At 53.3% G+C, this 24,554-nt stretch overlaps 1 protein-coding gene and 1 pseudogene across 1 annotated transcript; one reads left to right on the forward strand and one right to left on the reverse strand.

Annotated features, from left to right (window-relative positions):
- Window positions 1-5,694: 5,694 nt before the first annotated feature.
- LOC120408962 (maestro heat-like repeat-containing protein family member 7) lies at window positions 5,695-12,666 on the reverse strand. The gene is made up of 10 exons (XM_039546217.1): window positions 12,644-12,666; window positions 11,223-11,356; window positions 10,652-10,791; window positions 9,856-9,951; window positions 9,373-9,477; window positions 8,888-9,023; window positions 8,347-8,441; window positions 7,711-7,863; window positions 6,751-6,895; window positions 5,695-5,830 (listed from the first exon to the last, which is right to left on the reverse strand). Exons 1-9 carry the CDS (start codon window positions 12,664-12,666, stop codon window positions 6,794-6,796), a joined length of 984 nt encoding a protein of 327 aa, XP_039402151.1. The 3' UTR covers window positions 5,695-5,830; window positions 6,751-6,793.
- Window positions 12,667-22,778: 10,112 nt separating this feature from the next.
- Window positions 22,779-23,716, forward strand: LOC120409008 (annotated as a pseudogene).
- The last annotated feature ends 838 nt before the right edge of the window (window positions 23,717-24,554 follow it).

The raw sequence follows: 24,554 nt of genomic DNA on the forward strand, positions 1-24,554 counted from the left end.
AAGAGGGTTTCCTGTGTTTTATAATAATGCTGTTTGCTCCACAGTACGGTGGAAACATGAGAGATCCCTAGAGCAGAGGGAAAACAAGCTCAGAAGAAAAGGGAACGAGACAGCTGAAAGGGAAAATTCACCAGCATCAGTGACTGATGGATGGATGATGCCCAGTGAATATATTTTGCTTATTGGTTGGGTTGTTCTATGAGGTTTTGTATTTGAAGTGAATAAATACATGGGTGCGGGTGAGAAAGATGGTAAAGTTCAGTTTTGTAAAATGGTTCCCCCCACGCCCCATAGGCCTGGGCAACTTTTCTGACAATGCTTAGTCAGCGCTACACGGACACCTCCTCCAGAACCGCCAAAGAGCCAGGAATCTGCTTGGAGACCTTTAACAACGCAAAACAGCACAAGAGTGCAGATGAAGCACCCGGGCAGTCCCAACCTCATATCCGTCAAAGCCAAGGGCAAAACAAGACTCTGGTAAACAACCACAACTCCAGTTCCTCAGCGGCCACTGCCATCGGAAACCCTGAATAAACACCCACATTCACAAACCCGGAGCATGCGCTCGAGGGGCTCTGAACGTGCGCAGAACCACCCACATTCACAAACCCGGAGCATGCGCTCGAGGGGCTCTGAACGTGCGCAGAACCACACACATTCACAAACCCGGAGCATGCGCTCGAGGGGCTCTGAACGTGCGCAGAACCACACACATTCACAAACCTGGAGCTTGCGCTCGAGGGGCTCTGAACGTGCGCAGAACCACACACATTCACAAACCCAGAACTCAAGCTCAAGGGGCTCTGAACATGCGCAGAACCACATACATTCACAAACCCGGAGCGCGAGATCGAGGGGCTCTGAACGTGCGCAGAACCACATACATTCACAAACCCGGAGCATGCGCTCTAGGGGTTGTGAATAAAACACCAAGGACTGACAAACCATTCTCCCAAAACCATAAGCTCGTCACCGCTCCCCTATATTCTAGTATTTGGGAACAGTTTGATGGTTCATTCGGAAAACTGATGGACGCTGTGTCCCCGGGGGGGCGGGGGCTAAAAGAACGGCATTCTAAAGAGAGTTGGGAAAAATCTGACGCTTTGCTCAGAACACTGGTGACCTCTGTATCCTCAGGGAGCCTAACGACCGACCGCAACTCGCTTACTGGATGCTGAAATGAGTCTGTTCTTCAAAGAACCGACTGAGCCGAATACTAAAAGGCTAAACCTTACAGCGCCGAGCTTCAAAGGTGCCTAATGTAGGTGAAGCCGAGCGATGCGGAGAAAGTGAAAATCAGTCTGTTTCTACCAGAACAGGGACTGAATGTAACTGCAACCCCCCAGAAACACCAAAGAGCTCAGAGCCTGTTGCTCAGCAGGTGCTGGATAACGCGAAGAAGCGTTCTAAGAAAAATGCATTTGTACTGCTAAAGAAGCTGGGCCAGGCTACAAATCTCTCTTCCTGGAACGATAAAGGGGTTTTGTGTACAAAGGCTCTGTGGTTAATGGTTCTAACATGCTCGACTTAGTCCGGGCCGTGACCCAGACGCGCTCTGTTCCTAGCAGATATGGACCTTAAAGATGGGATGTGTTTATGAATGTCATGGTGGAACGGAACATACCACCTTCCGTCATGGGCACTGCGGCCAAGAGAGCTCTATGGAACGTCTCATGACCTCGACCATCACTTAATCCAGAGGTGACAGTAAGCCGGTACGGGCCAGTACGGAGTACCAGCCAGAGCCAGTACGCCGTGCCAGACCGCACCGGCTTCCTCGGTGGGGATTTAAAGGGCTCAGAGCTCCCGCGGCTGCAGGGAGACCAGAGTCCTTTAAATTCCTCCCGCAGCTCCAGGAGCCGGGCTGGGGCTGGGATTTAAAGGGCTCACAGCAGCAGGGCCGCCCAGAGGATTCCAGGGGCCCGGGGTCTTCGGCAGTGGGGTGCAGCCAGGTCTTTGGGGCACTTCAGCCGAATTACCGCCGAAGACCTGGCTGCATTTCGGCGGCGGGTCCCACTTCGGCGGTAATTTGCCAGTGGGGGGTCCTTCTGCCCCGGAGCGGAAGGACCCCCCACTGGCGAAGACCGGGAGCAGAAGAAGCTCTTGGGCCCGGCCCTGCAAGAGTTTTCCGAGCCCCCTGGAGCGAGTGAAGGACCCCGCTTCAGAGGCCCCGAAAAACTCTCGTGGGGGCCCCTGTGGGGCCCAGGGCCTGGGGCAAATTGCCCCTCTTGCCTGCCCCAGGCGGCCCTGCACAGCAGGGGTGAAAGTAACTTCCAGGACTTACCGGTACTGCTGGAGTCCTGAGGGGGCGTGGCCTCAACCGGAAGAGGCGGGGCCTCAAGATTTAAAGGTCCTGGAGCATCGGCTGTGGCTGGGAGCCCCAGGGCCTTTAAATCAACCCTGGGCTCAGGGGCAAATTAAAGGGCCCAGGGCTCAGGCCGCCGCGGAGCCCCGAGCCCTTTAAATTCTCCCGCAGCTCCAGCAGCCGGGTTCGGGTGTGGATTTAAAGGGCCCGGAGCTCCCACGGCTGCAGGGAGCCAGAGCATTGGCTGGGATTTGAAGGGCCCGGAGCTCCTGCCACTGCAGGGAGCACCGAGCTTTTTAATTCCCAGCCCCAGCCCGGCTGCCGGAGCTGCGGTGGGAGGGGAGGAGGGATTTAAAGGGCTCTGGGCTTCCCATAGCTGCGGGAGCTCCGAGCCCTTTAAATCCTGGACCCAGCCCAGCTGCCAGAGCTGCAGGGGAAAATTAAAGGGCTCTGGGCTCCCTGCAGCTGCTGGAGCTCTGAGCCGTTCAAATCCCTGCCGAGGAAGATGGTGCGGTCCGGCACGGCGTATTGGCTCTTCCTGGTACGCCGTACTGGACTGTAATGGCTTATTTTTATCTCTGCTTCAGAGATCCCATGGCTGCGGGGAGCCCAGAGACCTTTAATTCCCCCCCGCAGCTCCGGAAGCCAGGCTGGAGCCAGGATTTAAAGGGCTCAGAGCTCCCGCGGCTACAGGGAACCCAGAGCCCTTTAAATTCCCCCGCAGCTCTGGCAGCCGGGTTCAGATGTGGATTTAAAGGGCCCGGAGCTCCCACGGCTGCAGGGAGCCAGAGCATTTCCGGGCTGGGGCCAGGATTTGAAGGGCCCGGAGCTCCTGCCGCTGCGGGGAGCACCGAGCTTTTTAATTCCCAGCCCCAGCCTGTCTGCCAGAACTGCGGTGGGAGGGGAGGAGGGATTTAAAGGGCTCTGGGCTCCCCGCAGCCCCCGGAGCTCTGAGCCCTTTAAATCCCCGCTGAGGAAGCTGGTGCGGTCCGGCACAGCGTACTGGCTCTTGCCACTACGCCGTACTGGCCCGTACCGGCTTACTTTCACCTCTGGCTCAGAACTCCTACAGCTGCGGGGAGCCCAGAGCCATTTAAATTCCCCCCGCAGCTCCAGGAGCTGGGCTGGGGCGGGAATTAAAGGGCTCAGAGCTCCTGCAGTTGCTGGGAACCCAGAGCCCATTAAATCTCCCCCCCTGCAGCTCCAGGAGCTGGGCTGGGGCCGGGATTTAATGGGCTCACAGCAGGGGTGAAAGTAACTTCCAGGATTTACTGGTACTGCTGGAATCCTAAGGGGGCGTGGCCTAAACCGGAAGAGGCGGGGCCTCAAGATTTAAAGGTCCTGGAGCATCGGCTGCAGCTGGGAGCCCCAGGGCCTTTAAATCAACCCTGGGCTCAGGGGCAAATTAAAGGGCCCAGGGCTCAGGCCGCCGTAGAGCCCCGAGCTATTTAAATTCCCCCCGCAGCTCCAGCAGCCGGATTCGGGTGTGGATTTAAAGGGCCCAGAGCTCCCATGACTGCAGGGAGCACTGAGCCCTTTAAATCTGGCCCCAGCCCGGCTGCCAGAGCTGCGGGGGAAAATTAAAGGGCTCTCGGCTCTCTGCAGCCGCCAGAGCTCTGAGCCGTTCAAATCCCTGCTGAGGAAGCCGGTGCGGTCCGGCACGGCATATTGGCTCTTCCTGGTACGCCGTACTGGACCATAATGGCTTATTTTCATCTCGCTTCAGAGATCCCACGGCTGCGGGGAGCCCAGAGCCCTTTAAATACCCCCCGCAGCTCCAGAAGCCAGGCTGGGGCTGGGAATTAAAGGTCTCAGAGCTCCCGCGGCTACAGGGAGCCCAGAGCTCTTTAAATTCCCCCACAGCTCTGGCAGCCGGGTTCAGGTGTGGATTTAAAGGGCCTGGAGCTCCCACGGCTGCAGGGAGCCAGAGCATTGCCAGACTGGGGCCGGGAATTAAAGGGCTCAGAGCTCCGGCAGTTGCTGGGAACCCAGAGCCCATTAAATCTCACCCCCGTGCCCTCCCCGCAGCTCCAGCAGCTGGGCTGGGGCCAGGATTTAATGGGCTCAGCGCTCCCCGTGGCTGCGTAGATCCCAGAGCCCTTTAATTCCCCCCCCCCCCGCAGCTCCAGCACCCAGGCTGGGGCAGGGAATTAAAGGGCTGAGAGCTCTCCGCAGCGGCAGGAGCTCCAAGCCCTTTAAATCCTGGCTCCAGCCAGGTAAGGCTCAGGCTCCCCACAGCCATGGGAGCTCCGGGCCCATTAAATCCATGCTCGAACCCGGCTGCCAGAGCTGCGGGGGGAATTTAAAGGCCCTGGGGCTCCCAGCCACAGCCGATACTCCGGGATCTTTAAATCTTGAGAGGCCCCGCCCCTTCGGGTTGAGGCCACACCCCCTCAGGACTCCGGCAGAACTGGTAAGTCCTGGAAGTTACTTTCACCCCTGACTTAATCATTCCTTTACCTGTGTTCACCTTGTGCGCCGGTGACTCCCCCGAGCTGCAATCGCCTTCCACCTCTAAGGGGGTGAACAAAGAGAGGCCACCATGCTCGTTGGGGTGTCTCACAAGCAGTTGGGTTTTGGGTTCGGGTTCCGGCGTATCCATCAACGGCTGGGCCAAAGGGCTCCCCTCGGTCGCTCCCTCCTCCTCCTCGGCACTGTCGCTGATGTAGCGCTTTCTCCGCGGATGGTCAAAGACCCTCGGGGCGAAGACAGAGTCCGAAGTTCTCACGGGGGTGGTGAAGGAGTCCAGGTTTCCTCTCAGCAGCCTTCCCACGATTTCTAAACCATGTGTCCTTGGCAAGAGATGGCCTCGTCCGTCCGGCGCTGGGACTTATGAGGTGATGGTGCTGCACTCTGATTGGTAGAGGGCCCTGGGAGGAGTTCTTAGTGGGATCATACGGCCCTCTCCCAGACAGGTCACCCTGCCCCAGAACTCGCCCTGATTGGTCAGAATCCCCTCTTGGGGTGGTCCTGTCAGGACAAAACCGATCCTAATTGGTTGAGGGCAGTGAGAGGAGTTCTTAGAGGGGTCACAAGACACACGTCGGGATGGGTCACCCTCCCACCCCAGAGCTCGCCCTGATTGGTCAAATCTCCTCTTGGGGTGGTCCTTCCGGGAGGAAACCCATCCTGATTGGCAGAGGGTGGTGGGAGGAGTTCTTAGAGGGGTCACATGACACACCTGGCTTCCAGTCATGTGGCCGCCTTGACCACGAAGTAATACCCCCATGGGGCGGGACTTCCGGAGACAGGTGGGAGGGACTAAGGGGTCATGGGGCGGGGTTAGGGTTTGATTAATGGTGGGGCCTGTCTACTGCTGCCGGGTGTTGAGTATTTGCAGGCAGAACGGGAGCCAGTGTCCATGTCCAGGCCGGAGGTCGAAGCCGGGTGGTCAGAAGTATGAGGCAAAGTCCATATCCACGCAAAGGTCGAATCCGTGTAGTCAAAATCGGAGGGGTTGGGGAAGATCAGGAGGAGGAGGAGGAGGCAGGGCTGGAGCGGGTGGGTGGAGGGCCTGGAGCGAGGCTAGAGAAAGGCAAGGAGAATACTGAGCTGGGGTTCAGAACCCAAATCTGGAGCCAAGAAGGGTCACACCAAAGTCATAGCCAGAGACCGGAACCAAGAGTCCAGCCAGAGTCAACAGCGAGAAACCGGAGGGCAGGGCAGGGCAGGGGGTACATGCGGGCGGGAATGAGGATGACTTACTGGAGCCTGGAGACCCCTCATCGGGGGACTCCCTTCCTAGCAATAACAGAAGGACAGCGGGATGACAAAGATGTCTCTGAGCCTGGGGACCAAGCCAAGGGGAGCTCCCATCCAGGCTGTGTGCCAGGACCCCGTCACCCTCCCTGTTCATTTCACACTCACAGACCCCCTGGCCGGAGGGGAGAATAAAAGGCAGAAGCAAAGGTGCCCCTGGGGGAAAGGCTCTAGGACGGGACCCAGTCCACTTCCCAGATCTACACCCAGGATTGTGTGACCAGGCCCACAGCCCTTCCTCTGCGTCTCAGTTCCCACCTGCCGGACGGGGAGGCTCCTCCTCTGCTCCAGGGTGTTCAGGGGAAGTTTCATTCCTGGCTGGGAAGGGCTCAGAGACCAGGTGGGTGGATTGGGCCCCGGCTGGGGGATGGTCGGACATTTGCTGCGTCAGGGGTGACAGGTCTGAGCAGTGACGACGGGGGAGAGGCTCCATGTCAGGCCACCCCTCCCAGACTGCAATGGCTATTGAGCATAACCCCTGGCTCTGCGGATGCTCTCACTTCTGGGCCAGCCCCACAGCCTGATTCTTCCCAACCAGTATCTGGCCTGGCCCCAGCCCCAGGGGTCGGGGTGGGGCAGGGTCACCAGAGCGAGGTGCTCGGCCTTGGTTTCTCTCAGTGCTGCGGGGGGCTCTATGGCCGCTCCCCCCAGCCCTTCCCCCCAAGCACAGTGAGACAGAGCAGTACCTGCAGCAGGGGGTGGGAGCTGGTCATGCGAGGGGGGGGGTCTTCAATGCTGCCCCAAAGAGCACAGCCCCTGCAGGGCATCGGGCACCTGGCCCAACATCCTGATATTAAACAGCTGGACCGTTATATTGGCTGTGATGTCCTCCTGTTGCAAGGGAACAAGGATCAATCAGAGACTCCGAAACCCATGAGAACGAAGGGTATTAACGGCACCGGGAGCCAGCAACATTTCCTCCCCACGTCTGAGGGACGGATTCCCCCGCCCAACCCCCGAGACGAAATCCTCTCTCTTCTCTAGTGACTTCCATCCCCTCTCCCACCATTGTGGAATGAACTCCTGCCCTCACTCCTCTCAGTCCCCCCGCGAGAACTGTTCTACCTCCCAACCCAGCGGGAATCCAGCTCCGCTCCCCAGAGTCCCCTCAGCCACCCTCGCCCCCTCCAGCTGGGGGCTGGGAGGCTTTGGGCAGTAGTGCCAGGGGGTGAGAGGAAGTGGACACCTTTCCACAAGGAATCCCCATGTCCTTAACGTGATGCCATGGGCAGTGGCTCTGGTGAATGGGGCACTTAAGCAGCCTCTACTGACTGACTCCTCCAGTTCTCCCAGAGCAGGTGGGGGCTGGGATAACACGATACCAGAGCTCTAGGAACCAGCCTGAGGCCCCGAGGGGGATGAAAGGCTCACAGAGGTGGCTAGGGGAGTTGGCAGCCCCTAGCATGAGCAATGGCAGCGTGTCGTGCTGACGTGACGCCTGTTAGGAAATAGCCTTGCTGGGGAGCTGGGTCTGCCCTGCTTTGAGCTGCTCAGGGGACAAGCTGGCACTGACCAATGGCACCTGCCTGGGGTCACCCTCTCCTTGCTCCCTGGTCAGCGCATGGGGATGGGATGGGAGTGATTTTCAATGGCCTGGAGGTGAAAGGCCCTGGGGGTCTCTCCCCAGGTGACCCCTCTTTGGTTACCTCGTCCTCTAGCAGCTGGCCGGCTTCCCCCAAGATGGAATAGGTCAGCACCAGGCCAGCCTGGCTGACGCGGAGGAGGGGGTGGTGGATGGCCAGCAGGCCCGCCTGGAGGAAACTGCTCTTCTGGTCTTCGCTGAATATTTCTCCAAAGACCTAAAACCAAAAGAACCAGAGCCCTTACAGTGGCCCAGAACCAGGCTCCAAATCCCTCAAGTGTCTCACAAGGTGGAGAAGAGTCCTGGGGCAGCCAACCTTTGGGGTCCCATGGACCAGGAACCCCCGTCAGTAGGAGGCTGCAGGCACTGAGGCCTCCAATAGCTCTTATGGAGCAGGATTCACCGCAGGTGCCATGAGATGCTGGGAATGAGTCTGCGCGCTCTGGAACCCAGCTCACACAGACAGCCCAGGATCCCTGCTGCTCCCAGCAGCGATAGCTCCTGCAGCTCACCCGCTAGAGGTTCGGGGTCTTTTAGATCTGGTTCATTCCCACACCTCACCCCACGGACAATCCCAGGAGCCTCACATACTCTGTGGAAATAAGGAGCAGGCTCTTGCCCTGTGTCCATGACACACTCACTGCAGGGGGAGTCAGCTCCACACGTGAGCTGCTGCAATGCACCGGCGGAGAGTCCTTACCTCTCCCACCCTGGCCAGGTTTCTATACCCCAGGCGCTCGGGGTCATGGAGCCTGTCCCGGCACCACAGGTCTGCGGCCTTGCTGGTGTTGAGCCCTGGGAGAGAGAGACACACCCATTGGGGAGGTTTGGCCTTCCGCTTTCAGTGCCTGTTTCCTTCTGGGTGCACACTGGCCAGGCTCCTCCTGGCATCCGCGGCCCAATGGAATCGCAGGGTCCATGCCAGGCGGGATAGTACCAGAAGGGGGATTTGTTTCAGCCATCACAGTAATCATGTGACCCTTACGGTCATTGTGCTCTGGGAGTGGGTGCCTGTTCATGGGGGTGTCTAATACTGAGAACCCCCCACACCCACTGAAGTCCCATTGCCCAGCAGAGGGAGTCTCAGAGGAGGGGCCTTGTTTCTATTGGGGTTCCTCTTCCCCGCTACAGCGGGTCTAAGCAGAGAGGCCTTAGTTCTAGAGGCGTCCCAATGGCCAGCTGGAGCTAGTCTCCCAGAGGCTCGTTTCCATGGGGACCCATTGCCCAGCTGGGTTTCTTACCACTCTTCTGAAGCAGGAGCCAGTAAAGCCAGTATATCCCACCCCTGGCATGCCGACTGATGTCACTGGCTGGGTGGGATATCCAGAGACCCAGCTGCAGCACAAATTCACCTGCCTTGGAGAAGGTGGAGGAGGTCTGGTGGAAGGAGGAGGAGAGGGGAATCCATCACCATTCTCCCTTCAGCTCCCCAGCGCCCCTGGACCTGAGCTCTGCTCCCACCCCTCTGTAGGAGGCGCTGGGGGACAGGAGCGACAGCCTTCTTCCTCTCTGCCCCCAAGGGAGCTCGGAGCAAAGAGAGCAGGGCAAGTGCCCTCGCTGAGCACTCGCTGCCTCGCGGCTCCAGAATAACAAGGGCCCTGAGGCCAGGCACGACCCTGCCAGCCAGCGGCCTATGGAACGCAGTCCCTTACGGACCCGGGGGGACCAATTTGCCAGGGGATGAGGAACTTGACTCTGCAGGACGCTGGGGTCAGAGGTCACTTACATCAAATCCAGGCAGGGAGGTGGCAAACTGGAGCAGGGCCGCGCTGGTCTGGACGGCCCTGGCTCTCTCCTGGGTGTTGTTTGCCAGGAGAGAGCGATGGATGTGCTGCGGGAGAAGGAGGCAGGGGAGGGTCAGCGGGCAGGCGTACATGCTCTACAAACCAGCCTCTCCCCCTCCCCAAGGGGCTGAGACTTTGTGCTCAGGGTGGAGTAGCCGAGCCCTGGTGGCAGAGCTTGAAAAGGGGGTTCAGTCTCTCAGGCCCCAGCCAGGCCTGGTGCTCTCTGTTAGTGCTTAATGCAACCACGCAGAGCTCTGGCTGACAGTCCCAGCTCCTTCCCCCTGCACTGGCAGCTCTGGGAACATGTGGCCGGCTGGCTCCAAGCTGGGAGGACACAATGGAAATGTGGCTCTTCTAGTCTCTCCTTCGCTGCCCTCCCACAGGGCTCAGGGGCAATTCCACCCCAGACCGTCCATTCTACTCACCTCCAGGAGGTGCTGCAGCTTCTCCACGGTGGGGGTCTCTGTTAGGCGGCCCCTGAGGATGGTGTCCAGGCTCCGCGAATAGCGGTTGTGCAGAGCCTGCAAGAAGAGGGAGCACCCATCAGTCATGGGACATGGGGCTACACCAGTCAGGGGACAATTAGGAGGATTCTCCAGGAGCCCTGGCAAGACTCAAAAGGAACATCCTGGCCTCTCCCATTCACATCACTCTAGGGACACTTAGCAAGAGTTCATGGCCGGATGCCTGCTGCCTCGTCAATCCCTGCTCTTCGCAGTTCTCTGTGCAGGGCCTGGTACCCAGCAGAGTATGGACCAGCCAAACTGCAATGGGTGGAAGGTAGGATCCCCGGGAGAGTCCAGGCAGGAGATCAGAGAATGAGGAGAGGAGGGAAGGCTGGGATCAGCCATGGAGGGGTAACGCAATCCCCTCTGAACCCCTGATCCATGAACAGCACGTCAGGATCAAGGCACATGCCCTGGACCCCACACCCAAACCAGCTCCAGGGCTCAGGACCTCCATGGGGTTGGACAGGGAAAGCTGCCCCCTTCCCAAAACCAGTGTCTCCCTGCGCAGACAGGGGTTGGAACTTGGACAGTGTCTGCGAGGACCTTGGCCTGTGTGGGACAAATGTCCCCACTTTGGGGTGCCAGATAACAGAGGAGATGTGTCCCCCCATTGGGGGTGAGGGATTCTCTGGTGCAAGACCCCCTGCCTGGGTGGGGACGGAACAAGGAGCAGGACAGACTGGGTGGCAGCGGAGCTGGGGGATTTTTGTACCTCAGCTCTGCCCTGCAGGTGCTGCTGGATCACCAAGATGATGTCTTCTTCAGGGCACAAATCCTGCTCCTCCTCCTCCTCCTCCTCGCACTCCTCCTCTTTCTCCTCCTCAGGCCATGACACCTGGGCACTGGGGGTGTCTGCACCAGGGAGGGAAGGAGAAAGTTTAATCCCTTCTGCTGTTGGGGGGATGTAGTGGACAGAGAAGGCTCCATGTTTCCCCTTTCTGTAAGGAGCCCCATGGCGGTGAGGGCCCCACCCTGCCCCTCCCAGAGACGCCCTCAGCCCCATCAGCCTCAGGGCCCCGTGGCAGTCGGCCCCCGCCCCCACATGGTCAGGGGAGGCTGGAGCTCCCCGACTCCACCCAGCATCCCCTGCCTTGGGGCGTGGCTGTGCCACCCCCACTGGTGTTAGTGGAGCTCATGTGGGTCAGTCCCGGCGCCTTGGCGAGCCCATGGGCACAGGGTGTTACTAGTCCCTCACCACCCCAGTCTGGTGGTGATGCCTTTGAATCTGCTAGGATAGAGTCCCCTATCTTGTATCTATTTCTAGAGCCTATATTTTTTCTTACCTTCTACACAGATGACAACGTCTTTGAAACAAATTCCACACGGGAATGACAAACACACACACAGAATCTCCTGCACACCAACGTCTCTTGGTCCTCGGTGAGAGACCGCGAGCTGGAGTCTTGCTGCAGCAAGGCTACAGGGCTCTCTGAGGTTCCCCCTGCCCCGCATCCCTGTCCTGCCTGGCTGTTGGCAAGGGAGCTCTGTGAGGTCACAGACGCCTCATCATCGTTGCCCAATAGGCTGAGTTCCTGCCAAAGGCCTTTGTGACATCACTGCCACACCCACCTTTCCCTGGCAGGCCTGATGTCTGCCCCTGGCCAGCCCAGCTGGGTGTTTGAGCTGCACCCCGGATCACCCCACTAGCTCAATATTGATTCTGAGGAGCAAGCAGGCCACCCAGTAAAACAGCAGGGTCTGTTCCGCACCCCACACTGAGCTTTTCATAGCGGTTATGAAACAATTCGATCTCCTAATCTGGCCTCTATTTCACAGGCTTTGAAATTTCACACACTTTGCACCATATGAAGCCCAATTGCTTGTAAGTCACTAAAAGGCACCTTCCAGAATGACAGGCAGTTGTGACGTGAGGACACCAGGAAACAGAGACTCCACCTCTCCCCTGGGTAATTTGTTCCAGTGGCTAGTCTCTCTCACTGTCAAAACTGTGTGCCTAAGTCTCCTTTGAATTTCTCTGGCTTCAGCTGGCAGCTGTTCATTCTTGTTGTGCCTTTTTTGGCTAGATCAAATTAGCCCTGCCCCGTGAAATCCGATCTCCCCGTCCTGCTGGACCCCCCAGCCAGGAGAACCCAGTAGGGGCCTCCTAGCTGTTTCCCTGCCCAGCTGGGGACAGGACTTCCTCTCCGTGGGGATATCAGATGCACCTGCAGAGGCAATGCAGAAGTGAGTGTGCTGCATCAGCCCGGCGTTGGGCTCAGGGCTTTGCTCTTGGCAGTTCTGCTCCACTCACGTCTCTGGGTGCCCGGACTCAGAACTTCTGGCCCCCTGTGGCTGCAGCCAGTGCTGGGGCACCGGGCTCAGGACTTTCATGCCCCTCCCCGCTCCTGCCGGCGCTCTGGGTGCCTGGGCTCGGGGCTTCTGCCCGGCCTCTGCAGTGAGAGCTCGGGGCTTCCCTTGCAGGTCTTTCTGGGGCTCAGGGGTCCATTTCTCTGGATGCCCCAAAAATGGTAGGAGCCGAGGTGCTCCCAAGTAGTCGGTAGGAGCTGAGGTGCTGCCAACAGCAGGGCCTCACCTGCACATCTGGGAACCTCCTCTAGCTTCAGAAAGGTTGCTGGCTGCTGCCCTTGGAGCCCAGGTCTGAAGGCAGCACACAAGTGAGGGTGGCAATGCTGTGACCCCACCACAACAACCTCTGAACTCCCCCATTCTCCCAGGTTGATCGGGACCCCCATGGTTACAATACCAGGAAATGTCAGGTGGAAACATCGAAACGGTGACGTTGGTCAATTTCAAGGCCAGAGGTTTGTAAACTAGTCAAAGTGAGCCCTGAATTTGGTAGGGACGTGGCTATTATGGAGGCCCGAGCAGGTTTGCACTCCCAGTTCTCCTGAAAGGCCGTGGAGCATTCCTGCTGCCTGAGAAACTTTCCAGAATAAGCTACCAGGACTGGGAGAGAAATGAAGGAAACCAACCAAAGTCTGAGCTAGGATGGAGAGCATTGATCCAAGCCGTGTTTGAACCCCTCCACCCCCACCTGCCTGCCTGCGGTGAAACGGACAGAGGGGCACTGATTTCTAGTTGTGAACTTGCTGCAGACCGTGGGCTTTAGCACAAGCCATGCAGCCCATACTCTGAACTCTTGGATAACCAGCAAAGCTGGCTTTTCCGAAACCTTTCCCCCCAATGCTCTGCATCCACTTGGGATTGTGCCCAGCAGAGGCTGGGGGAGGGGAAGGGAAGGGAGAGGAGGCCATGCAAATGTTGTGGCATCTGCACAACCCCCCAGACACACACAGCAATGCAGGGCATAATATCCAGGACAGTAAATTATTTGGCCATAACCTACCAAATCCTCAGTGTTGAAAGTCCAATTTCTCTAGAAAACAATGGGAGGGAGGGGTTAGAGAGCTGCAGTAACCACGTGGGCTTCCAGTCTCTGGCCAGGCACATCCCCCTCTCCCGAGTTTTCACTGGTATTATCTCCAAACTGGTCCTCCTGATCTAATGTGAGGTCACATCCTGGCCTTTAGGGACATTGGCAGGATCTTCCCTGTTCCCAGCTGCAGCATCACCCTCGTTATCCTGCCTGATAAGGATCCCGCCAGGGCTCAGCTAAATGGCATGTGGCATGACAGGCTCTTTGCTGGGGGCCTTGGCAGCGCTCAATCGAGATCTGAATCGGACGGGCACGTGCAGCTGCATTTCCTGACTTTTTACTGGACTCCTGGACCCTCTCATGCTGCTGCTGCAAATGTTCCTTCTCATTCAGCGCTGAGCAGCAGAATGCTCCTTGCCCTTTGGCTGTGCGACATCCAGACGTCTAGTCCTGCTGCTCTGAAAGAAACCGTCTTCACAGCTCTAATCCTGGCAGATATTGATTAAAATCTTCCCCTGCTCCTCTAAGTGTATTTGTGATTGGACATGCTGCTTGCTAGGGGGGATTTTTAGATACATGAACTGCATAAAACAGAGGGAAAGACAAAAGGAAGCATCAACATGTCTAAGAACTTGAACAATAGTTGAAGACCATATATTGGTGTCTAACTACCTCCTGCTGCCAGGAAATGCAACTCGTATTTTAACGACACACTCACTCTGCTTGTGCCTGAATTGTGATTCAGAGCTCTGAGGAATTCTGTCCCCTGGTGTTGGCAGAACAAATAAACCCCACCTCCCATTACACAATCCATTTGAGTTCAAGAGAGAGAGATCTCTATCTTGCAACAAGCTTCAACATTACGGGGCAAAGACTAAGATGAGAGGTCAATTTTTCTTGCAGTTCTAATACCCGAGGAAAACTCCAAAATCCATTCTGTTGACCAAGAGAAAAGATTGTTTTTCTGTTCTCAAAGTGCTGATGCTTTTGACCCCAAAATGTTGTCTTCGTTTTCTCTCACGAAATAACTTGCAGTGAAATGGGACCAACTGCCTAAACTATCCTGAAAGCTGCATGTCGGAGTTTGGGAATATCAGGACAGATCATCACCTGGCATCAGTTGTCACGGATCCATCAGCATCAGCAGATCTATGGTGATTTATACCAACTGAGTGTCTGGTCCATTGTGCTGTAACGAGTTAAAAGATTTCATACGCTGTGCATATGAAGATGAAAATGTAGGGTGGAAGAGACCTCATGTAGTTGAGTCAGGCTCTGCATGCTAGGGCAAGACCCCTTGGTTTCAAAGAATCTTGTTTAATGGAGGGTTTTTTCTTTTTTTTTTTTCTAAAAATGTGCTTCATTTATTTGAATATCAAACATTTTCATTTAAAATTTCCCAGAGTAAGTTTTGTGCTGGTGAAATATTCCCAGTCAACAGCTCTGGAGAGAGCAGATTGTGAATAAAGACAGTACAGAATGGAATGCGCTTCCCCAGTGCACCATTCTCTGCCCCCATGGAAGGTCTCATGGGTTCGGGGTGGATACACACCAACAATGGAATGAAATCTCTCTTGCATAGTTGAGTTTTCTTCTTAGTTTGAAGTGGGAGAAGGAACAGGAACATCTGGACCCACCTAGCTTCCAAGGGAACCATCTTTCTTGATGCTGTTTGACCTGCAATTCATTGTGGCCCATTAGGTGGAGATTCTCTAGGAAGTTGCTTTATGACTCTGCTAATGAACTATCTTCTGAGAAGGACAGACTGGTCCTGCCACTGTCTCCAGTCACTCACGGTAAATTATAGAGATTTGTAGCCGTAGGTTGTACAGGATGATAAGATACTGCATGTGAGCACAGGAGAGAGGGAGATGTTTTACTTGGTATTCATTAGGGTCCTTTTCTTTGGAGGTGGAGGCTTTTCCAAACTCACTTGCTGCCTCTGCTTCCCCACTGCAGAACTCCAGTTTTAGGCTGTGCAAGAAGCCAGAGCAGGCATAAGGGTCTCACCTATAGTTTTAATTCAGCTCCCGCTGCTTAACTTTGCTCTTCATTCATATCTCCTCAGTTAATATACAGTGAACGAGTGTGACCATAATCTTACTGATTTCAACAAGAATGCTGGTTATTGAACTTATCAGAGTTTATTCCTAGTTTGTGGTTTTAATTGACTTCTTATACATAGCATAGCTCCTGCTTTAATTATGAAAAGGTGATAGACAGGTAGACACTAGACAGACGGATGTTTTGCTATGGGCCTAGATAGACAGAGACATGGTTATGTCTGGGGTTAGATAGACAGAAAGACATCATTAGACACACACAGGAGAAAGGAAGGATGGTCCAGAGGTTATGGCACTCATCTAGGACTTGAGGGGTCTGAGTTTAAATTCTGCCTCCACTGCAGACTTCCTTTGTGATCTTGAGCAAATCACTTTGGGCCAGATTTTTTAAAGGGATTTCAGTTCCTAAATCCCATTGAAATCCATGGGATTTATGTGGCCTAAATACCTTTTAAAAACCTGGGGTTAGTCTCCCTCTGCCTCTGTTTGCCACTTGTAATATGGAGGTCAGAGAAGGAGCGTTGTAAGCAAGACACAAGAAGTGATTTTTCTGCCCTACTCCGCACTGATTAGGCCAAAGCTGGAGTCTTGTGTCCAGTTCTGGGCACCACTTTTCAGGAAAGATGTGGCCCAATTGCAGAGAGTCCAGATAAGAGCGACAAAAACGCGAGTGCCATGTCTCCGTGTGGCTCGCAGAAGCAGCAGCACATCCCCAATCCGGCTTCTATGCATAGGGAAAGCCAGGAGGCTCCACACGCTGCCTGTGTCCTAAGCACCGCCTCTGCAGCTCCCATTGCTGGGAACCACAGCCAATGGGAGCTCCAGGTGTGGCGCCTGCAGACAGGGCAGTTTGCCCACCCCTGGGCTAAGGGCACACAGTGTTCGCAGTTGCATGGCCCATGATGCTAACCCCCATCACTCCCTGGTTAAATCTTCAAACAAGCCCCTTCGTGCTTCCTCCCATTCTGCCCCCCACACTCGGGAGGAGCTCCCTGTAAACATCAGCAAAACGACCTCCTCATCCCAGGGACTGTTTGACTCTTTAATTATTCCCTGTCCAGCAGGCTTGCCATCTCCTTATGAACTTGCTGTTGCTCCTGGTTACCCCGGGGTCTACAACCGCCCGAACGCCCACAATGATTGGATCCAGAAGAACGTGCCTGGTGTGACTTTCAAGGTGGTGAACTTCACTACCACTGTCAGTCCGAATGGTGCCAGTCTGTCTGCCATCGTTCCCAGGGTCCTCCTCCTTGTTGTGCTTCTGCGACTGGTCATCTGAACCCCGTCCCCCCGCCTCCTAGACTGGCTCCCCATCACACCCCAGTTCTTCCTCATCTTTGGTGCCGACAGACCATGTGTGCAGTGACACTAGACCCCAGTATTCACACCCTACACACGACAGTAACAATCTTTGTGCAAAATACACATTGTGAGGTATCCTTTGAAAACTGATACCTCTCTGACCATTCATATCCCTGTGTGATATAGGTACGCGATGGTTGCTAAGAGTTATGGACATACACTGGAATGGTCACTAAAATGAGTTCAAACTCCATATGCCGGGGGAGTTGCTAAACAGATTGATCCTAAGTGAAGGACTGTGTGTTTAACTCAGTTTACATTCAAGCCGCACACAGACCCATCAAAGCTCACACTGAGAAGCGGGGGACAAGACAGCCTGGTGTCTACACCCAGCAGGAGAGAGAAGCTCTTCTGGGTTTTATTTTTCAGAAGGGTCCATTGCAAAGATTTACTGGTCTGAACTTCATGTGATAATCAACTGAATCAACTGATTGGATACAATAGTACTGTATTATACGAGAGTACGGGGTGAGGTTTTTCTGAAAACAAATGACCCCTTGGTGCTTAATATCATTGTGAAATGTCTGTATAAACACTATACGAGGAAATGTGGATACTTTATGATATGCTTTAAAGTCTGCAGCCAAACAGGGAGACACAGGTTCTCTTACAGACTGCGGGGGAGGGAGGCGCTAGGTACCTGTCTCCTATACAAATTAAGCCTGGTGGGATGAAAACAATGGAAGCCCCTTTTACACACAGAGGGATGGGAAGTCCCAGGCAGGAAGAACAGCCTGAAGCCATCCTGCCTCTTGAAACAAGCTCGTTGACCTTTGGGAGATATAAGCCAGGAGAGAAACCGTCTTTGGCCTCCATCACTAGACAGACCCAAAAGAACAGAGCTCTTGCAAGCTGAGGAAGTTGTGTCCTTCAATCAAGGGGTGCAGGTGGGGGCTGAAGTTTCTGGAACTGAACATAGATGAGAAACCTGCTTAGGCAAAGATCTTTCCCCTAGGCAGATAAGGGAAGCCAGCCCCTTGTGCCTCTGTGGAAGGTCCTGCCTGAGGGAAAGCAAGCAGAACTGACTGCTTGTGGTTGCTACACACCAAAGACTACAAAAGATTCAGGTTGCTCCCAGTCCTAAGAGACCAGTCACTTGTCTCAGATCAATTTGTACCTCAGACTTCACACCAAAGACACTCCTTGCAGCCAGTCCTGTCATGATCTATCTAAGGATGTATTAACTAGGCAGAAGCAATGAGAGTTATTTATCGGTTAAAGCAGGCAAAGCTAGACACAGAGGAGTTACAGTCCATGGTTCCAACAGGTGGCAGAGCTGTAGTAATCTCTCAGCACTGACTGTCTTTTAGGACTAACGCAGGGTGAACCTGGGGCTCTCGGCTTCTGTTTCCTAGCTCCAGCCCTGTCACAGTCCAACCAGCAAAAAGAGAGCACTGTTACAGTTATAAAGCCAAACGTACATATCGCCTTATTCCACGGGAAACAGATGTTTCAAATGAAATGAATGCATGCAGCAGCTTAGACACATTCCATAGACTCTGAGCCAGTGGTCCCCAAACTGTGAGGTGTGCCCCCCCGGGGGGGAACAGAGGAACATCCTGGGGGGTGCATAGGGAGTGCCACCCAGACCCACTCTCTTCCGCTCTAGCCTGGGGTCCAGTCCCAGCCACCTGGACACTGAAAGTCCAGTTACCCGCAGTAACCAGCCTCCGCCCCGGGGGGTGGAGGCCTGGAGGAGCACTGAAGGGCAGCTCCGGTGAGAGAGGTACCGGCAGCTCCCCCGTCCCGTCCCGAGCGTGGCTCCCCATCCCCCGTCCTGCCCCATCACACACCCCATGCGGCAGTGCTTAGTTGGGTGTGCCCCCACCTGCGGGTGTCTGGGTAACTGCCAGAGGTTTGGAGCCTGACATCGGCATCACAATGTGAAGGCCGGCTGTGGTTGGTGTGTTTGGGAGGGGTCCGTGGTCCCACAGTCCAGACTGAACCCCGGGGACTAAGTCACAGGTGGTCACGATTGTCTTTCCATGTTTCACGCCCTCCCACCCCTGCCCTCTCCCCGGGGGGGCTCTGCTCTCCGACTCCTCTCCCCAGCCCTGTATCTCGCCAAGGAAGGAAGGAAGCAGCACGTGGAGTGGTCCCGTTCCTCGCCCCCCAGCAGGGGCAGTGCCAGCCGCAACACGGCCAGTGGGGACCCAGATACCTCCTCATGCTGTTGCCCAAGGAGCAGCCTCCCCAGATGCTCTCGGCAGGGGACTGGCTCAGTGCAGCTCCCAGCCTGGCGATGCCCAAGCACTGCCTGGGAATAAAGGTAACAGGCCGGCATTTATATAAATTGCCTCACTGGCTGGGCTTTAACACACCAGAAATGGTGAGATTTGCTGCTCCTCACCCCCCAGGCCATGAGATAAGTGCAGTCAAATTCGTTTAAAATTCCCTGTTATCTCGGTCCCTCAATGGCCCCTCAGACACCTGTCTTTGTTCCCCAGCCCCAAGTCTGCTGGGAATCAAATGAGGGCCCTTGACAGCGCTCAATCAAGATCTGAATCGGACGGGCACGTGCAGCTGCATTTCCTGACTTTTTACTGGACTCCTGGACCCTCTCATGCTGCTGCTGCAAATGTTCCTTCTCGCTCAGCGCTCAGCAGCAGAATGCTCCTTGCCCTTTGGCTGTGCGACATCCAGACGTCTAGTCCTGCTGCTCTGAAAGAAACCGTCTTCACAGCCCTAATCCTGGCAGATATTGATTAAAATCTTCCCCTGCTCCTCTAAGTGTATTTGTGATTGGACGTGCTGCTTGCTAGGGGGGATTTTCAGATACATGAACTGCATGAAACAGAGGGAAAGACAAAGAGAAGCATCAACATGTCTAAGAACTTGAACAATATTTGAAGACCATATATTGGTGTCTACCTACTTCCTGCTGCCAGGAGACGCAACTGGTATTTTAATGAGACACATACCCCACCTGTGCCTGATCTGAGATTCAGCACCCTGAGGAGGAATAGCTCAGTGGTTTAAGAATTGGCCTGTTAAATCCAGGCTTCTGAGTTCAATCCTTGAGGGAACTGGGGTAAAATTCTGTTTGGGGATGGGTCCTGCCTTGAGCAAGGGGTTAGACTAGATACCTCAGATGTCCCTTCCAACCCTGCACACACACATGCATTTTAATTTTTCACATTGACAAGGTAAAGAATTGTAGAAATCTAGTACCAAAATAGCCACCTTACTAGGAAAGAGGGCTTCCAGATGAGTGTGACTTTATGCTTCCTTTTCCATATGGAAATTTTGATTCCTATCTTTGGTGTTTCTTTGTCTCATGGAGAAATGCAACAACTTTGTTACTGGCGACCTTGTTCATAACCACAGATGGGCAAATCTGAAAAAAACTAGGAGCTGTAATAAAAAGCAGCCAAAGAAGACCAGTTTGTGCAGAAGATGCATATCTCAGGGAAATGACTGAATATTCATGCAAATATATTGTTCACCATGTTTTTATTTGCAAGATTTTAACCCAAAATGATCTCAAAGTATTAAAGTGCTTGAATGAAAAGTCCACCAGCTATTCCAGTTTATAGCAGCTCAGGATCTGGCTCCATAACTTTACCTTTAAAGAGATTTCAGGTAGGAGCCCACGTAGAGAGGTGGTTGGGTGGGTCTGGCTGTATTTTGCATTGGCTGAGTTGGCCAGTGGACTGGTCATGCCATTTTGTTATGGATGTTGTTTCATTAATGATCTGGAGGATGGCGTGGACTGCACCCTCAGCAAGTTTGCAGATGACACTAAACTGGGAGGAGTGGTAGATACGCTGGAGGGTAGGGATAGGATACAGCGGAACCTAGACAAATTAGAGGATTGGGCCAAAAGAAACCTGATGAGGTTCAACAAGGACAAGTGCAGAGTCCTGCACTTAAGACGGAAGAATCCCATGCACTGCTACAGACTAGGGACCGAATGGCTAGGAAGCAGTTCTGCAGAAAAGGACCTAGTGGTTACAGTGGACGAGAAGCTGGAGATGAGTCAGCAGTGTGCCCTTGTTGCCAAGAAGACTAATGGCATTTTGGGCTGTATAAGTAGGGGCATTGCCAGCAGATCGAGGGATGTGATCATTCCCCTCTATTCGACATCGGTGAGGCCTCATCTGGAGACTGTGTCCAGTTTTGGGCCCCACACTACAAGAAGGATGTGGAAAATTGGAAAGAGTCCAGCAGAGGGCAACAAAAATGATCAGGGGGCTGGAGCACATGACTTATGAGGAGAGGCTGAGGGAACTGGGATTGTTTAGTCTGCAGAAGAGAAGAATATGGGGGGGATTTGATAGCTGCTTTCAATTGCCTGAAGGGGGGTTCCAAAGTGCATGGAGCTAGGCTGTTCTCAGTGGTAGCAGATGACAGAACAAGGAGTAATGGTCTCAAGTTGCAGTGGGGGAGGTTTAGGATGGATATTAGGAAACACTATTTCACTAGGAGGATGGTGAAGCACTGGACTGGGTTCCCTAGGGAGGTGGTGGAATCTCCATCCTTAGAGGTTTTTAAGGCCCAGCTTGACAAAGCCCTGGCTGGGATGATTTAGTTGGGAATTGGTCCTGCTTTGAGCAGGGGGTTGGACTAGATACCTCCTGAGGTCCCTTCCAACCCTGAGAGTCTAGGATTCTACTAATCAATTAAAGGCAGGTAAAGCTGTCACAAACATCTTGGGATTTTAGACCCTGCTTTCAATTTCCTGATTTCAGTGCATTCAAAATCTCATACTGAATAGTTCAGTAAAAGAGGACGTGTTTTTTCCTCTGTGAGTTCATGTACATTTATAATTCGGTGTGAACTTTACTGATCTCTTTGCCTTGAAGATCTCCTGCTTTAGGGAGTGCAGAAGGTTCAAATACACTGAGTGTCACCTTGCCTTGCTTCTCACTCTGCTAGCTGGAAAGATGATAAAATCGGATATTAACAAATAGCCTGACCCAAAGAGCGCTGAAAGAAATGGAAAAAACTTCCCTTGGCGTCAATCTGTTTTGGATCAGACTCTCCGACAGTGAGTGGGAACGCTACATTCCTAGGAGATAGATGAAAATTCCCCTCCTCCCACAAAAACAAACAAATCTCCTTTGCATTGAACTTTTCCATGGAAATGTCAGCATTTTTACAACAAATAAAATAAAATAATAATAATCAATACAAATATTGTTATTCGGGAGTCCTAGCAATGTAGGGTGGAAGGGACCTCATGGAGTCAAGTCAGGCTCCCCATGCTGGGGCAAGACCAAGTAACAATCCCGATGGGTGTTTCTCTGACCTGTTTTCAAACACCTTCAGCGCTGAGCAGTCCACATGCTGATCTGTCCAGCTGAAGTTCCTCAGGCTTCCATTCTCCTATATAGGCCAGTCTTGCTGGTTCGACTACATCTCCCAGTTGCTCCATTTCAAAACCAAAATACTTCAGATTTCAGCCAAAATAGACCAGCCCCCAAATAGTTTGGATTTGGCGTTTTATTCATAGAAGCTCAACACTTTCCAAGGGGACAGGTGGGAATTTTGACCAGCTCGACATAAAAAGCCTCTCTTAACAGGGAGGGTAATTAACTCTTGGGATGATTTACCAAGGGTTGTGGTGGATACTCAGTTTACGGACGATTTTTAATTCAAGATTGGATGATTTTTTAAAAGACATGCTCTAATTTACAATGAAAACTATTGGAAAAAAATTATGACCTGTGTTATACCAGCAATTAGACTAGATTGGGTGGGGGGGTTGAATTTATCGTCTGCGAACACCGTGGGATCCACAGACTGTATCTAAGGGGTCCTCCAAAGGTGGTTGTTACCATAGAACACGGCTTCTCAACCTGTGGGCCGTGGATTCCTAGGGCTCCACAGATTGTGTCTACAATTTCCACCTCCATTCAAAATTTTGGATTCATCCACAAATGAGAAAAAAATCCACTGGTCTAGATAATCAAAATGGGCTTTGGAATCTCTGACTAAATTGAATTTCCGTTGTTTCGGCATCTCTTAAGAGAGAACACGAGTCTCCACTGTACATCAGATTTATTGTTGTGGTACCCATTGCATCTATCCCCTCCTCTGCCTCTCCTTTGGCACAGAGCACAGTGACAGGAGAAATGGCTCCCGGAAACTGCACCAGAGTGACTGGCTTCATTTTCCGGGGAATCACGGACAGTCTAAAGCTGCAAAACATCCTCTTTGTGTTCTTCTTTGCCATTTATTTCTGCACGCTGGTGGGGAATGTCTGGGTGATTGTGCTGATTAGCGTTGACTCCCAACTCCACAGCTCCATGTACTTTTTCCTCAGCAACTTGTTCCTCTTAGATGTTGTCTCCTCCTCTGTGATTGCCCCCAAGGCGATGCTCAGTTCCCTAGTGGCGAGTAAAGACATTTCTTTCCCTGGGTGTGTGGTTCAGTTTTTCCTCTTCTCTTTCTGTGCCAACAATGAGCTTTGCCTCCTGGCTGTGATGGCCTACGATCGCTTTGTGGCCGTCTGCCACCCATTGCTTTATAATGTCATCCTGTCCAAGAGAGTCTGCTTCCAGCTGGTGGCTGGCTCTTACCTGTGCGCCTGTATCAATGCCACTGTGCATACGTGAACTGAATTCAGTCTGTCCTTTGGCCACTTCACTGTCCTCGATCATTTCTTCTGCGATATTCGCCCACTCCAAGAAATCTCCTGCTCTGACTTTCGTATCAATAAGTGAGTGCATTTCATCTTTGCAGCCATAAAAACAATAAGCACCATTTTCACCATCCTCATCTCCTACACTTACATCATCTTTGCCATCCTGAGGATCCGCTCCACAGCAGGAAGGCACAAAGCCTTCTCCACCTGCACCTCCCACCTGACTGTCGTTTCCATCTTATATGGGACCCTGATCTTTACATATTTACGACCCTCGTCTGGCAGCTCACTGGACTGGGAGAAAATGGTGGCCGTGTCCTTGTGATCCCCCTGCTGAACCCCCTGATCTACAGCTTGAGGAACAAGGGGGTGAAGGACACCCTGAGGAGGACAATACACCAGAAAATTGTACCTCGCTGTATGTAAATATGGGGACTGGTTTTTCTGATCAGTACTGGAGTGCAGATATGAGCTAGTTCTCGCTCATTAAGTCATTGTGCAGAAATTTCTGCATATCATCATATGATTTACAGGTGAAAACAATATGGAAATGGAACTTGAGCCCGATAATGAAGGAAGGCGCCATGTTTCTTGAAAAACAGTGTCCAGTAACTGTGTTACAGCTTCCCTTTAGGCACTGATATGTGATTTCTGCAGTATAGACACCTCCCCCTGCTTGTTCCACTACCTTCTGAACTACGTTGGTTAACTTAGCAGATGATATAAAGAGGAGATGCTCAGACTGTAATTATTTCCGTTTGCCACCACTATTATCTCAGTTCCCACAGACCCCACCTGAAAACCCTGTACAATTAAATAAAGGGAGGTGCACATGGAGAGGTGTTTTTATAGCTAGATAGTCAGACAGATGGTTCTGTTCAGGGACAGACAGGTAGACACTAGACAGACGGATGTTTTGCTATGGGCCTAGATAGACAGAGACATGGTTATGTCTGGGGTTAGATAGACAGAAAGACATCATTAGACACACACAGGAGAAAGGAAGGATGCCAGAGGTTATCACACTCGCCTAAGACTTGAGGGGTCTGAGTTTAAATTCCACCTCCACTGCAGACTTCCTTTGTGATCTTGAGCAAATCACTTTGGGCCAGATTTTTTAAAGGGATTTCAGTTCCTAAATCCCATTGAAATCCATGGGACTTATGTGGCCTAAATACCTTTAAAACACCTGTGTTTAGTCTCCCTTTGTCTCTGTTTGCCACTTGTAATATGGAGGCAAGAGAAGGAGTGTTGTAAGCAAGAC

Source organism: Mauremys reevesii, linkage group 1, assembly GCF_016161935.1.
Source record: "Mauremys reevesii isolate NIE-2019 linkage group 1, ASM1616193v1, whole genome shotgun sequence".
Taxonomy (NCBI): Eukaryota; Metazoa; Chordata; order Testudines; family Geoemydidae; genus Mauremys; species Mauremys reevesii.

Coding starts and splice junctions, on each gene's coding strand:
- LOC120408962 (XM_039546217.1), bottom strand. CDS start 12,666: ATGTTTCCACCTGACATTTCCTG. Junction 10,792..11,222: donor CGTTGTCATCTGTGTAGAAG/GTAAGAAAAAAT, acceptor TCCCTGGTGCAG/ACACCCCCAGTGCCCAGGTG. Junction 6,896..7,710: donor GCCAGCTGCTAGAGGACGAG/GTAACCAAAGAG, acceptor CCCTTGCAACAG/GAGGACATCACAGCCAATAT.